Source organism: Hoplias malabaricus, chromosome 11, assembly GCF_029633855.1.
Source record: "Hoplias malabaricus isolate fHopMal1 chromosome 11, fHopMal1.hap1, whole genome shotgun sequence".
Lineage (NCBI taxonomy): Eukaryota > Metazoa > Chordata > Actinopteri > Characiformes > Erythrinidae > Hoplias > Hoplias malabaricus.
The window spans coordinates 5907440-5920319 of NC_089810.1; the positions used below are offsets into that span (position 1 = coordinate 5907440).

The 12880-nt window shown below is 44.5% G+C and overlaps 1 protein-coding gene across 1 annotated transcript in view; it reads left to right on the forward strand.

Annotated features, from left to right (window-relative positions):
• cbfb (core-binding factor subunit beta) overlaps positions 1–5556 on the forward strand; it is a 65476-nt gene extending 59920 nt beyond the window's left edge. Inside the window, exons 8-16 of the mRNA XM_066685520.1 lie at positions 229–360; positions 446–554; positions 755–874; positions 1577–1741; positions 2747–2915; positions 3529–3632; positions 3718–3912; positions 4280–4408; positions 5091–5556. Of these exons, the coding sequence (XP_066541617.1) occupies positions 229–360; positions 446–554; positions 755–874; positions 1577–1741; positions 2747–2915; positions 3529–3632; positions 3718–3912; positions 4280–4408; positions 5091–5228 (1261 nt within the window). The 3' untranslated portion in view covers positions 5229–5556. The remainder of the gene's footprint in view (positions 1–228; positions 361–445; positions 555–754; positions 875–1576; positions 1742–2746; positions 2916–3528; positions 3633–3717; positions 3913–4279; positions 4409–5090) is intronic.
• The last annotated feature ends 7324 nt before the right edge of the window (positions 5557–12880 follow it).

A 12880-nucleotide genomic window follows, 5' to 3' on the forward strand; every position in this document is an offset into this window, starting at 1 on the left:
ACATTACACAAGAGCAGACACGTATCAGTTGGAATAAGGAGGGTGGGTGTTACAGTGAAGCATCAGTAGATACTGCACTAATAAAGGGTATGAGATCATTTCCGAGAGCAGCAGGGATCACTGTTCAGTCTAAAGTGCAGAAGTGAGGTGAAACTGCAGCACAGTGTGTATTAATGTACTGTAAACATGGATCTACGTGTATAACCTTCCTCACGCTCCTGTGTTCAGATACGAGGCCGCAGTGAGAACCCTTCAAGAGGTGGTTACTGCAATGCAGGCTGGCAGCTGGGAGGACGCCCTGGTGCTCTACACCATGGCAAAGGCCACATGGCAAGAGCTTAAACAGACATGTGACTTAAGGTCAGCTATTCAGACTGCTGTATATTTCAGACATTTTCTTAGTGGCTTGAATCAGAAGATTTAAAACCCCACTCTTGTGTTACAGCTATCAGAAGGAGCTCCCCGTGTTCCTGCGCTGCTTCTCTGTGGGCTGGACCTACACACGGATATTGTCTCGTGGAGTTGAGATTCTTCAGAGAATGCGTCGCTATGAGGTTTGTATATCTGAGGCAAATCTGCTTAATGAAAGAAGATGCACAGCTAAAAAACTAGAAACTGTCCAATAGACATTAAGCGTGTGGCTGATTCAGTGGTGTATACGTTCTCCACGATGATGATCTGCGTTTATATTCAGTCCTGAGGCAACGTGAGTAGTCTTACTGCTGACATTGTTTCTACTTTGCTGCTGGAACAGGAAGCAGTGGCGGAGCTGCGGTCACTTCTGTCTCAAACAGTATTCTGTCCAGACAGCAGAGGGCGCTGGTGGGACAGACTGGCTCTCAACCTTCAGCAGCACCTCAAACAGCACGAGCAGGTACACGGCTCCACAGGGAAGAGGCACCTGACTTTATCTTCACTGTACAGCAGTACAACAAAATCTGAAGTTATTAAAACGTCCTGACCATCAATGTATAAAACCAGAAGGACACTTGTTTTGTTGTGTTCTCTCACATGTAACATCGCAGCTGTGTGGTAGTACATGTTTGAACACACTCTGGAGTCTCATGGCTCCTCTCTGCAGTGGATTTTAGTCTTTATAGCACAGTTGTAGCTACTGAGATACAGAATAATTATAGTCACCTATCTATCAACAGTACATTAAAGGTACATAAGTAAATTTGGTTTTAAACAGCAGTGCAGATGTCGGTCATCTACTGCATTAAAGGGAGGAAACAGTAAAATCAGAGTGAAGCCATATTCATTGTTTTTTGTTAAGACACTTAACCCGTATTCACTCGGGATTATAATCACCGTAGCACCCCCAGTTATTATTAGTGTGAATTATACTTGCGAATGTCATCTGTAAATATCGTCCTTAAGTCTTAAAGCTACACGTAGTGCTGGTAAACACAGCTCCAGGGTGTCAGGGTCCTGGATTCGATCCAGAATTGGCTCTGATGCGTGATGAAGTGGTTTACACGACCTGAATGAATGTGGAATTAGGCTTTACTGTAATACCCAGTGTGGTCAGTGTTCATGGTAAATTTCCTCACGGTTGTGGGGTTTTCTGTTAAAGGCTATCTATGCTATCCGGGATGGACTACAGGACCCGCTGGTCCGGACGGGTCACCGGTTGTCATTACACCAGAGAGCTGCCCGAATGAAGGATTTGGCGAGTTTTAAGAAGTACTGCCTGTTGCTCCGTGACCTGCCATCGCTGCACGTGCAGGACGTTACTCACGTGAGTCAGCTATTATACTGGATATACCTTTCTGAACCCATAAACCCAGCTCTAAATGGAACAAATTCTCCCCACAGTTCTGGGTCTTAATGAAATGTCTGTGACCAGCTTTGGTCAAAACTATGAGATTTCTTTCAAAAGTGTATTACCAATAAAATGTATTATTATTAAAACACCACAGGGATCAACACCACAGCAACATTAATTTTGCTGCGTTTAACCTTGTTGCAGGTCCAGCGCTGTGATTGGACAGACTCAGATAAGGGGTCAGAACATAAAGTTTTGCATGCTATGTAGTATCAGAACGACACGTTGTATCCCACAATTTCTGACTTACAGCCTACAGAAAACTGACTGGTATGATTTATTTCACAGTGTGTGGGTTGGTGGGCTCCAGACACAGGTCTCCAGTCTGTAGCAGGGATATTGAACTCTGGTGCGGTAGAGATGGAGTCCAGCACAGTTTGGTGATTCTCTCAGTCTAGGTTCAGACTAGGTTTAACTCCACAGTTAACTATTGTGCTCAGTAGTTGTCTTTGAATTGAGAAATCACCAGCGATGCTGCATTCCAGGAACAAAACCCTAACCATATGTTCACACTTGAAAGTGGCTTGCTGTTCATGGCACCCACGTTTGTGTCTCGTGTGTGTGTGTGTGTGTGTGTGTGTGTGTGTTCAGGACCACTAGCAATGCCACTTGTGGGTGTGTGTATAGTGCGAGGACCTTGGACTGTCTGAGCGTAAATTACCAGTATGTTTATCAGGATTTGGCTCTTTTGGGATTCAGTTATATTCTTGGATTCATTTTTACAGATCGATGTGCTACAGAGAGAGTAATTTTAGGAATCTTGCCCAAGGACTTTTATTGGTGTTGCTTGGTGTGCTTCTCCCAGCAACCTGAGACCCCTGAACCCTGGTCTGCCCTGTTGAAGTCGTCTGTGTTACACACCACACTACCCCCAAACCATTGATTCAGCTGATACAATGTTTTATTCTCATTTACCAGGTAACAATTCGAGGGCAGCTGTTTCCCCATGAAGGTGGTATGGGCAAATCCGTGTTCCTCAGACCTGCTGCTGGGGACGAAGGCTCTGGGGATGAAGATAATGCCATGGTCATCTGCACCGTAGAGGAGCTAGCACTGGCTCACTACAGAAAACTTGGCTTTGATCAAGGTTTTTAAATGTCTTAAGCATATAATAAGCTCTGCGTTTCACATGAGGAGGAGTTATTTATTGTAATCTCAAGTTGGTCTTTGTGTGTTTGAATTGGGTTTGTATTTATGCATTGTTGATAACTGGCATTTTGGCTAATGCTCCTATCCAGAGCGACTTACAAGGTCACTGGTATTACAGGTAGGTCAACACTAGGACTGGGCAATTAATAGAAAATTAATCAAAATCAACATTCAGAATCGACATGTCCTTGTCTACATCGATTATTTTTATTCTGTTGTGTTCCCACTGTGTGTTACTGTACTGTCCCTTTAAAACCATGCTACCAAGCTGTAGTCACATGATTCTGTCCCCTATCTGCCACATGGAGGAGAACCTAAACGCCAAGACCGACTGAGCGACTTGAATCATCATGGTAAATTGTACAATTAATCGTGATATTGATTTGCAGTCATATCACCCAGCAATAGTCAACACAGTGTTAGGAGTCTTGCCCAAGGATTCTTGTTGGTGAATGGTTGCCCAGACTTGGAATCAAACCCAGGTCTCTCACATGGGAGTCAATGGTGTTACCACTGTACCACACCAACCACATAATAATCATCTGTCGCAGGTATTCACGGCGAAGGCTCTACGTTTTCCACCTTGTTTGGCCTCCTAATGTGGGATATTATCTTCATGGAGGGTGTTCCTGATGTCTTCCGAACCCCATATCAGGTAGACAATTGAAAGCAAGGTTTAGTCCCAGATGTTCACAAAAAATGTAAGCCGTTAACACAGCTTTATTGTTCACGTTCCACAGACATGCCCTCTGGACCTGCACACTGACACATTCTACGGGAACCGGAAGGAGGCTATTGAGGCTCGGGCCGAGCTGTTGAGCAAAGCGTCCACACAGACCCTGCAGGAGTTGATGGCCGAGGTGTGGCGCACTCAGGAGGGAAGAGTTTGTGCCATGGTCAACTGGGAGCGATTTTCATCCCTTCAACAAGCTCAGGTGACACTGTCTTTTATTATTGTAGGGAATTATAGCAGAATGGTTTTGGCCCAAGTCCGGCCCATATTCCAATTTTCATGGCCCTCTCATCACTGGAATTTTGCTTGCCACAAATGTCATCCAAGTCAGTGTTCGGACCACTTTGGGCCGTGATTCAGTGCAGCCATGTTTTTTCCCAAAATTGGGCCAGATCTGTTTAGTGATGCGTGGCTGAATGAACAAGTTTAATACGTTATCTCTCGTGCACATTGCCAATGCCCACAGTGGCCCAGCAGTGGCCTACATCTGCATGTCCCCAATTATTGTATTGATCTGTGCTGAATGGAAGCAGAAATACAGTTTAATGATATGTTTGTTCTATGTGCAGAGCTTGGTGGCATGTCTCGGAGGCCAGTTCTTAAGTGGGGTGGTCCTTAGAATGGCAAAGGACTACAGACACAGCAGAGGTGGGCTTCCAGACCTGGTGGTGTGGAACACCTCAACGAACAGCTGTAAGGTGAGCATTGGAACTGGCCCTTCAAATACATGCCAGTCCCGGAATCTCAGTCAGCAGTTAATCCAGATTTAAGCCGTCAGTTTTGTAGTTTGGTGTTTCAAAGTACTCTTACTGGCTGCTGTTGCTCAGTCATTGAATATGAGCTGTTTCAGATTTTAACACACAATCTATCATGTAGTGTCACACAACTCTAGGATCACAGGGTCTTGGGTCCAATCCCTGCCTCCACTGACTGTCTGGGAGGAGTTGGGTTTATTCTCTGTGTCTGTCTGGATGCTCTGGTTTACACTCACATTATGAAACGGGCATATTTTCATCAGTAACCCACCTATGAGGTCTGGTCAAGTGGTTTTACCACACAGACATTTTATTTAATCTAGAGCTCAAGGGTTGACCGATATAACTACAATACTGCACCACTTACTCTGACCCTCCTCTGCCATCTCTAATAAACAACCAGGTAATAAACAAGCACTTCCTAAGCTGAAGTGGGAATATAGATTAAGAAAACACAAAAAATTGCAGGTCAGGGAATGCTCCAGGACTAGGATTGTGAACCTTTGGGCTCTGGACTTCCGAATAATATACAGCACTGTGGGTGTCTAGAAGAGCACTGTATAAGTGAGAGTAAAGCGAGTGGCTTGCTTTTAAACATCTGCTGATTTGAGGTCTGTTCTTCTAGCTGGTGGAGGTGAAGGGCCCTAATGATCGTCTGTCCCAGAAACAGCAGCTGTGGCTGGAGGAGCTGCAGAAGCTGGGGGCGGATGTGGAAGTGTGTCATGTCACTGCTATCGGAGCTCGGGGAGCACGACTGGACTAAACCATTTTATTCACGCTGGTGGGTTCTCTCTGAAGGACACTGCGATGGTTTTCTGCATTCATTTCAGCAGCACTTTGGTGGCTGTTCTGGGCGATTCGTAACGCAATACGTTGACACGTGCCGCACTAAAACACTCTGACACAATAACCATATGAAGCATGACTGATATCGTCTGAGCTCTCATTTTGGAAGCAATGCATTTGACGTTGGATTAAATTAAATCTAAGAATAAATATTGTATGTGAGAAAGTGGCCATTTTGAATGATATCTGTGGATTAATTTTGAACGTATTGTTTAATACCTTTTGCATGAATAAATAAAATCAAGATCGGATGTTCACTAATGGTCGCATTTTCAGTTTCAGTGTTTGGAAACATTTGCACTAACCCCCTCTTCACACTAGACAGCAGCAGAGTGACAGGTGAAGAGTCGTTTCAGGAGACTGGTGACAGAGCGACAAACGACAAATAAACAGTAGATTTCTCTACTTTATGTAAATGAGTTATGATACAGAGACATGACAAAAAGAAATGATTGGCTCCAACATTTCCTCAGACCCTCACAGTGTGTACTGTCAAGGATCCACTCTGTACACACCCACAGGCAGCATCACGAACGGCAGTGAACACACACACACACGAGACAAACGTGGGACCCTTTGCCTTCCATTGTGAACGTGGGGTAAGTCAGCATCCGTTTAGTGAGCCCAGCTCCACCTTTTTAGTGGCTTCCATTGTTACCAGGAGACTGTCCAGATGTTCAGTGTTAACTGGAGGGATGGCAGTCTTAGAAGTCGGTCGTACATTCGGTTACTCGCGTTTAAAGCAATGCCTCACACGTTCAGTGATGCTGCCGTACACGAGGGCCAATCAGAATGGATGTTTTGTTTACAGCAGCCTTTCAAACATGATATGCTTGTGATATGAACTGAAGTTAATAAGTTAATTACCTCATTAATTAAGCCTGTCCTAAATGCACACGTCTAAACTCAAGGTCCCTTGGCTTATAGATTGTCTTGGTCACCGCCATTAGTTACTGGGCTCCTGTGGCTACAGAAGAATGAATGAATGAATGAATGAATGAATGAATGTACTTATTGGCAGTTTGACTGGAGATTAAACAAAATAGTTACTGACTCCTTCTGATCTACACTTACAGTTAAACTGTGTATGTATGAATCATTCCAGCCACTGCATTAGACTGGATCGACCCTCGAGACTCTCCAGAAAAGACCTGAAATATTCCTCAGCTCTATTCCTCCTGTAATAAAGCTGACATCAAGAAGAGATTTGCCAGTATACAGTATTTGTCAATATCAAACGTAGTGTTTGGGACAGCAGAGACGTTATGTGGTGTGCTGATGCACTGCTGAGAGCTGTGACTCTCGGGGCATCTCTGACTGGAGGAATTGGACTTGTTAACTGTGCCCTTGAAGCCTTTCATTTCCCTTCCAGCCGTTTCAGTAAAACTGACTGGATAGCGCTTATTCTGCCCGACTAAAGAAGCTTGTGACACATCAGTAAACCCTGACTTTCCAGGTCTCTGCCACAGATTTCCCAGATTATATATATATAAAGAAAACCTCTTCAGCTTTTTCCAAAAACAAAAAGCTGGTTTTCAGGTTTTACAATGATTTGAGGCCCACTTTATCTTCCCATAAGCAGTGAAGGTTTAACCAACTCACCAGACGCTCCTTTCTAGAAAACTGACTCATTTTAGCTGCCTTGATTACTCATCTTGGAACCCTGGTTCCGTCTTTGGTCTGGTGAAGTGTACAGTTTCAGTCCAGCTTGGTCTTGGCCTCCAGGACCTTCCTGAGGGAGCTTATGAATCATCCACGAAAAGACCCAGTCTGCGTTAACAGAGAATATAAAGTGAAGACTCCAAACTCTTTGCTCTGGTTTAAAATGATAAAGATGATCACTAGCTGTGCCACCGTGCCACTGCAATTTAAGGACATTCTCGTCCGAATTAAGACATTAGGTGGCTTTTCTTCACAGCTGGATTTCAGAAGCTTGTCTTAGGGGTTGTTAACGTCTTATTTGGAACAGGGTTAAAGTCATTTAAGGAGAAGCAACATAGATTAAGAGATCTTTAGCTTCCTCTGGGTTCAGCTGTGGCCTCAATTTGTGTATTGTGTGTTTCATCCAGAGGGTGGCGCTGTGGTGCTGCATGTATTGACGCTGCCACACGGCTCCAAGGTCCCGGGGTTGTGAGACAAGTCTCCACCTCGGGTCTCTCTCTCTGGGAGCACTTTGGTGTGAGGGATCTCTAGTTTTAAAACTTCTTCTAGGGGGACACTGACTTTTGACTTTTATTCTAGGAACAGTTTGGATGCTCCTTTGCTTCTTTGGCCTTTGTTTCCCTAAGGTTTCACAAAGGCTGATGCAGACTGTTGTCCTTAGAGTCCTGCGACATCTGCACTGATATCGTGCCACTTGGTAAGACATCAAATCCTCTAGCTGTGAAGGTGTGGACATGAATTAGAGCCCTGTGCTCTTCTTCTTCTTGTGACTGAAACACACGTTTACTGTTAGATCAAGTGACGGTGGCATATTCTGACACACACTTCTGACCTGTCCTCTTTCTGGTCACAGATTACAAAGTCAGTGCCCTTTGCCTGTGTGCATTTCTACTGACCGCTGGAGAGGTGAAGTAAGCGGAACCATCTTTCCCAGTGTCTAAAGATACTCCGTTTCCAAGCGGAGACAGAAGAGATTATATTTATATATCTCTTTTACTTTGGTCCCTATCTGAGGTTTATGAGGGTGCTGTGTGGGATCAGCACACAAAGACATACAGCACTGCTCGCAGTTGGAGTCCTTCATTTTAGGTAAGGCAATCATTCTCCAGTAGTGATGTGTAATAATTGTTCTCTCCAGCCAAGTGGAAATCTAGTTAGAGGAAGCCCTATCTATCATCACGGGACACTGCTACAACCTTATTGCCTTTTGCTAAATGCCTCCCTCTGTGGTAATACAGTAATGTTTGTATAAGTGAATGGACAATAAAAATATTATAGCTTCATTCCCTTTAGTGTTGGATGCTGAGTCAGGTTACTACATTCTGGAGCACACGACTGTGTATATATATATATATATGGAATGTCTAAGATTGTAGGGAAATGCTGTTCTCTCTGGTTTGATCACATTCAGAAGCTCAGTGTCTTTTAAGATGGAACGGGGTGATTAAGGAGAAAAAACTAGGTGTCGCCACACAGCTGCAGAGTCTCCTGGGTTCAAACTCCTTGGGTCACTGTCTGTAAGGAGTGTGGTGTGGTTTTCCCATGTCTCTGTTGGTTTCCTCATTTTCCCACAGTCCAAATATGTGCCTTTGTTGAGTGTCCATTACTGTCAATGCCCCAGTACCAAATCGGGATCAATGGGAGATTGCTGAACTTCTTCCTTCTTTCTGAAGGTCTTCCAGCATGAAGCCTGTGCCGAGTGTAATATGTGGAAAATGATGATCTGTTGTGGGGAGCCTGAAGAAGAAAATATGAAATTGGTCCAGTGTATAGCACTTTGCACTGCCATTTGTATACGAAAGGTGCTCTGTAAATAAACCTGCCTTGCCTTGTCTTGTTGAAAGTGGGCTTTATTCATTCATTATCTGTAACCCTTATCCAGTTCAGGGTCGCGGTGGGTCCAGAGCCTACCTGGAATCATTGGGTGCAAGGCGGGAATACACCCTGGAGGGGGCGCCAGTCCTTCACAGGGCAACACTCACTCACACCTACGGACAGACACTCACAGACAGTCACACGGAGGAAACCCACGCAGACACAGGGAGAACACACCACACTCCTCACAGACAGTCACACGGAGGAAACCCACGCAGACACAGGGAGAACACACCACACTCCTCACAAACAGTCACACGGAGGAAACCCACGCAGACACAGGGAGAACACACCACACTCCTCACAGACAGTCACCCGGAGGAAACCCATGCAGACACAGGGAGAACACACCACACTCCTCACAGACAGTCACCCGGAGGAAACTCACCCTCACCAAAGTCTTATTGATATCGGCTATTGCTCTGAATATGTAAATTGCTAAGTCCAACCCAGAGCGCACACACGTAACCCACAATATGTGCCCCCAAACACAAAAACAACCCCCAAAACAGCCCCAAAAGGTTCCCTGACCCACTAGGCCCAGAGTCCAGAGTTGCCACATTATACAGAAGTGGTATGTTTATCTAGATCGTCAAAAAAAAAAAGCCCCCAAGCTTTTGAATGATTATTAAATAAAATTTAATTTACCCAAGTTTCATACCTCTGCAGATCAGAGACCAGAAAGTGGGAGGTCTACGTGTCACCAAAGAATGGTTAGGGTTAGGGTCAGTGTTATGCCGTTATCTCCCACATGGAGCTGGAACCAGCCTTGTGCTTCCTTGTTTGTCCACTAGGTGTCGGTGTCTCTCTAACATTCGCAGTTAGTTTAAATAAAAGCCCGGATTATACAAAGCTCTAAGTAACCTGTAAGAATTATGTGGCCCTCAGGACCCTACCCCCTTTCACTGGACTCCCTCGTACTTTTTTTTTTGCCCCATACAAGGATTGTCTGAGTGGGAGTTTGACCTCAGCTTCCCTTTGTACATCTAATATCCACACTGAGTGCTGTCATGAGTGTTGTAAATGTGATAAAACCATGCTGTCAGACGGGCAGAGAGGTTTGTACAGGAGTAAAACCTGTATTAAGACTCTTACTCTGACATGCTGCAGTTAGAAAACAAGCGGTGGTGTTTTTAATGTGTACAGCATACTCGGTGTGAGGGAGTCTTTGGATTTGATCTTTGTTATCCCCTTTGTGTGCGTTCTATCATCTCAAGATCATCTCAAAGGAGCCTGTAGAGAAGACTGGGGTACCTGAGTCAAGGCGCTGTATGCTGAGAGAGAAGCTATTGATTTTAACTGCAAAGAGCCTCCCACACATGGAGAGAAAAGAGATCTAGAGAGAGAGAAATGATAGCGAAAGCCTCTCCTCCACATTTGCACTTTGGCTTGATGATATTCATTCCGGCATAAAGAGGTTAAACCTGAGTTTCTTACATGAATGTCTGATTATGAAGTCAATTGCATTGATCTTGCTGAGGCACATTGAAGAGATTGGCCTCGTACAGGGATCTGTTGTTTTTTTTTATTATGGTTTAATCATGGTCACTGTCATTTGATCTCTACTGGAAGGATTTATCACATCTCTCCTGACTGAAGTGACACACAGTGTTGCCTGTAATCGTCAGAGATTGCAGCATCTGTGTTAGAGGACTCTTCTAATGAAGTAGATACCAAGCATTCTTTTTTTAAATCCTGCTTCACGCCATCCACAGTCGTCCATATTCAGCCACCTTCTCTTAAAAACAGGCGTCCAAGTCCAGAGCGTATTTGTTTGCCTGCCTCTGCCTCACACTAATCCGAATCCCACAGTTGAGTTTATTTAGAATCACTCTGTGGTTGTAGCTGCTTATAAACTTGCGTTTGTGGACTCCTTGTTTGCAGGGCTGCCCAAGGTAACTTATTATAGCACCTCAGGGTGGCTGTTTCCTGCTTCGCTCTAGCGCTGCTTTAAATAAAGAAAACAAGTTTATTTGTTTGTTTGTTCCTGGAGTCTTTTGGCCGGGGCGTCCCAGGGCTGCGCTTGGCTCCTAGCCCTGCTGGGCTTCTATTTCTGAGAGCTAAGTGGTTCTTGATTGTAGTGGCCAGGCTGCCAGGACTGTGGGCAGACCCCAGTGGCAGCAGACCCTCCTTGCTCTCCTTATTCTCCTGGCAAGAGCCCCCGGTTTGCACTCTCCGGCTTCCTAATTTAGTAACGGTCGGGTAAAAATATGCGCTAACGAACAGGGTCTGGTATGTCAGGCTGGCGTCCAAGAAGAGAGGGAGAGAGAGAGAGAGAAAGAGGGAGAGAGAAGGGGCTTGCTGTTGTTAGATGAGGGGCTCTGGGAGATGGAGGTGCTGTGAGACTGCTTTACTGTAGTAGAAATATAATATCTCAATTTACTCAGTCGCTGACACTGAACAGTATGCAATAATAACACGCAGAGGGGAGGACTGTTCACCCTGTAAAGTAACAGTGAGAATGCAACTACAAAAACCTAGTCATTTACTGTTAATTAACAGCATTCAGCATAATTAAAAAGTTCTTTTACTTATAGTTCTATACTTTATATAGATACATACTCAGTAGTGTGCAGAAGGCCCCTAAGATAATGCTCTATATTTAAACTAATGCCTCCTCAGTGAGTGTGGGGCTGGTATAAAGTTCTATATAATCACAGTAAACACAAACTAATACTAATATAAAACACATATGAAATATAAGATAATGTTTCTCTGGTGCAGCAGGTAGTGTCTCTGGTGCACGGTGGTGCAGCAGGTAGGTGTCGCAGTCACACAGCTCCAGGGGCCTGGAGGTTGTGGGTTCGATTCCCGCTCCGGGTGACTGTCTGTGAGGAGTTGGTGTGTTCTCCCTGTGTCTGTGTGGGTTTCCTCCGGGTGCTCCGGTTTCCTCCCACAGGAGGAACACACGTTGGTAGGTGGATTGGCGACTCGAAAGTGTCCGTAGGTGTGAGTGAATGTGTGAATGTGTGTCTGTGTTGCCCTGTGAAGTACTGGCGCCCCCTCCAGGGTGTATTCACACCTTGCGCCCGATGATTCCAGGTAGGCTCTGGACACCCCGCGACCCTAAAATTGTATAAGCGGTTACAGATAATGGATAGATGGATGGATATAAAGCAGTGGGTGAGAGTGAGTTTGAAGAACAGTGTTTTGTTCAGATTCTCCTTGATTTTCATGAATTTGTTAAATCCACAGCACATTATTTAAAATCATTATTGATTCACCACTAAAACTAGGCACTGGATGATCACCTCAAATAATACAGACTCCACCAGGAGAGACTTGGACAAAGTTAAACACACATTCACACACAGAGTAACACACACACACACACACACATATATATTGTTTTGTTTCTCCCTTAAGTTTCAGAGTGTAATTCCATTTTGCAGCACTCTCCTGAAATCAGAGGAGGAAGCCGGGTGGTTTCCTACCCTCCTCCAAATGTTACATAGTGCCGTTTCTGCAGTGCTAAGCCCGGAGTAACAACAACAGAGGCCCTGTTCTCCTTATTACAGGTCAGTGAAGCATCACCATGATTTTGAAGATGTCATTTTAAGGCAAAAATAAATACTACCTAGTGTTGCTTTAAGAAGCCTGTAAATATATTAATGTTTGGTTCCTCAAAAGTAAGATTATTTCAGGTTCTTTTTTTCTATAATAACACAGTTCACATAAATTAATTCTTATTAAACTTATTCTTTTAAATCTTATGTTATTTTTCATACGCAGATATTGACATGAAATGAATCATTGAAAATACCAGCTCTGGGGATAAGACTCAGAAAGGAACACTAAGATCTTTCACTGTAAACACTTTTACAGACGTATCAATTATTTTACAGGTTTCTCCAGGTTCCTCTAAGTGTTACTTAGTGTTGCTTTAATCTAGGTGTCCTCTATCACCAGGAGATCCCTGGTTCAGTCTCTGGTGGTACCTCAGCCGTCTGCAAGGCAGGTCTCTAGCAAACTGGCCCATCCTCTGCTGACTGATGTGACAGATCTGGGCAGGTCTCCTCCAGCGCATTGAGC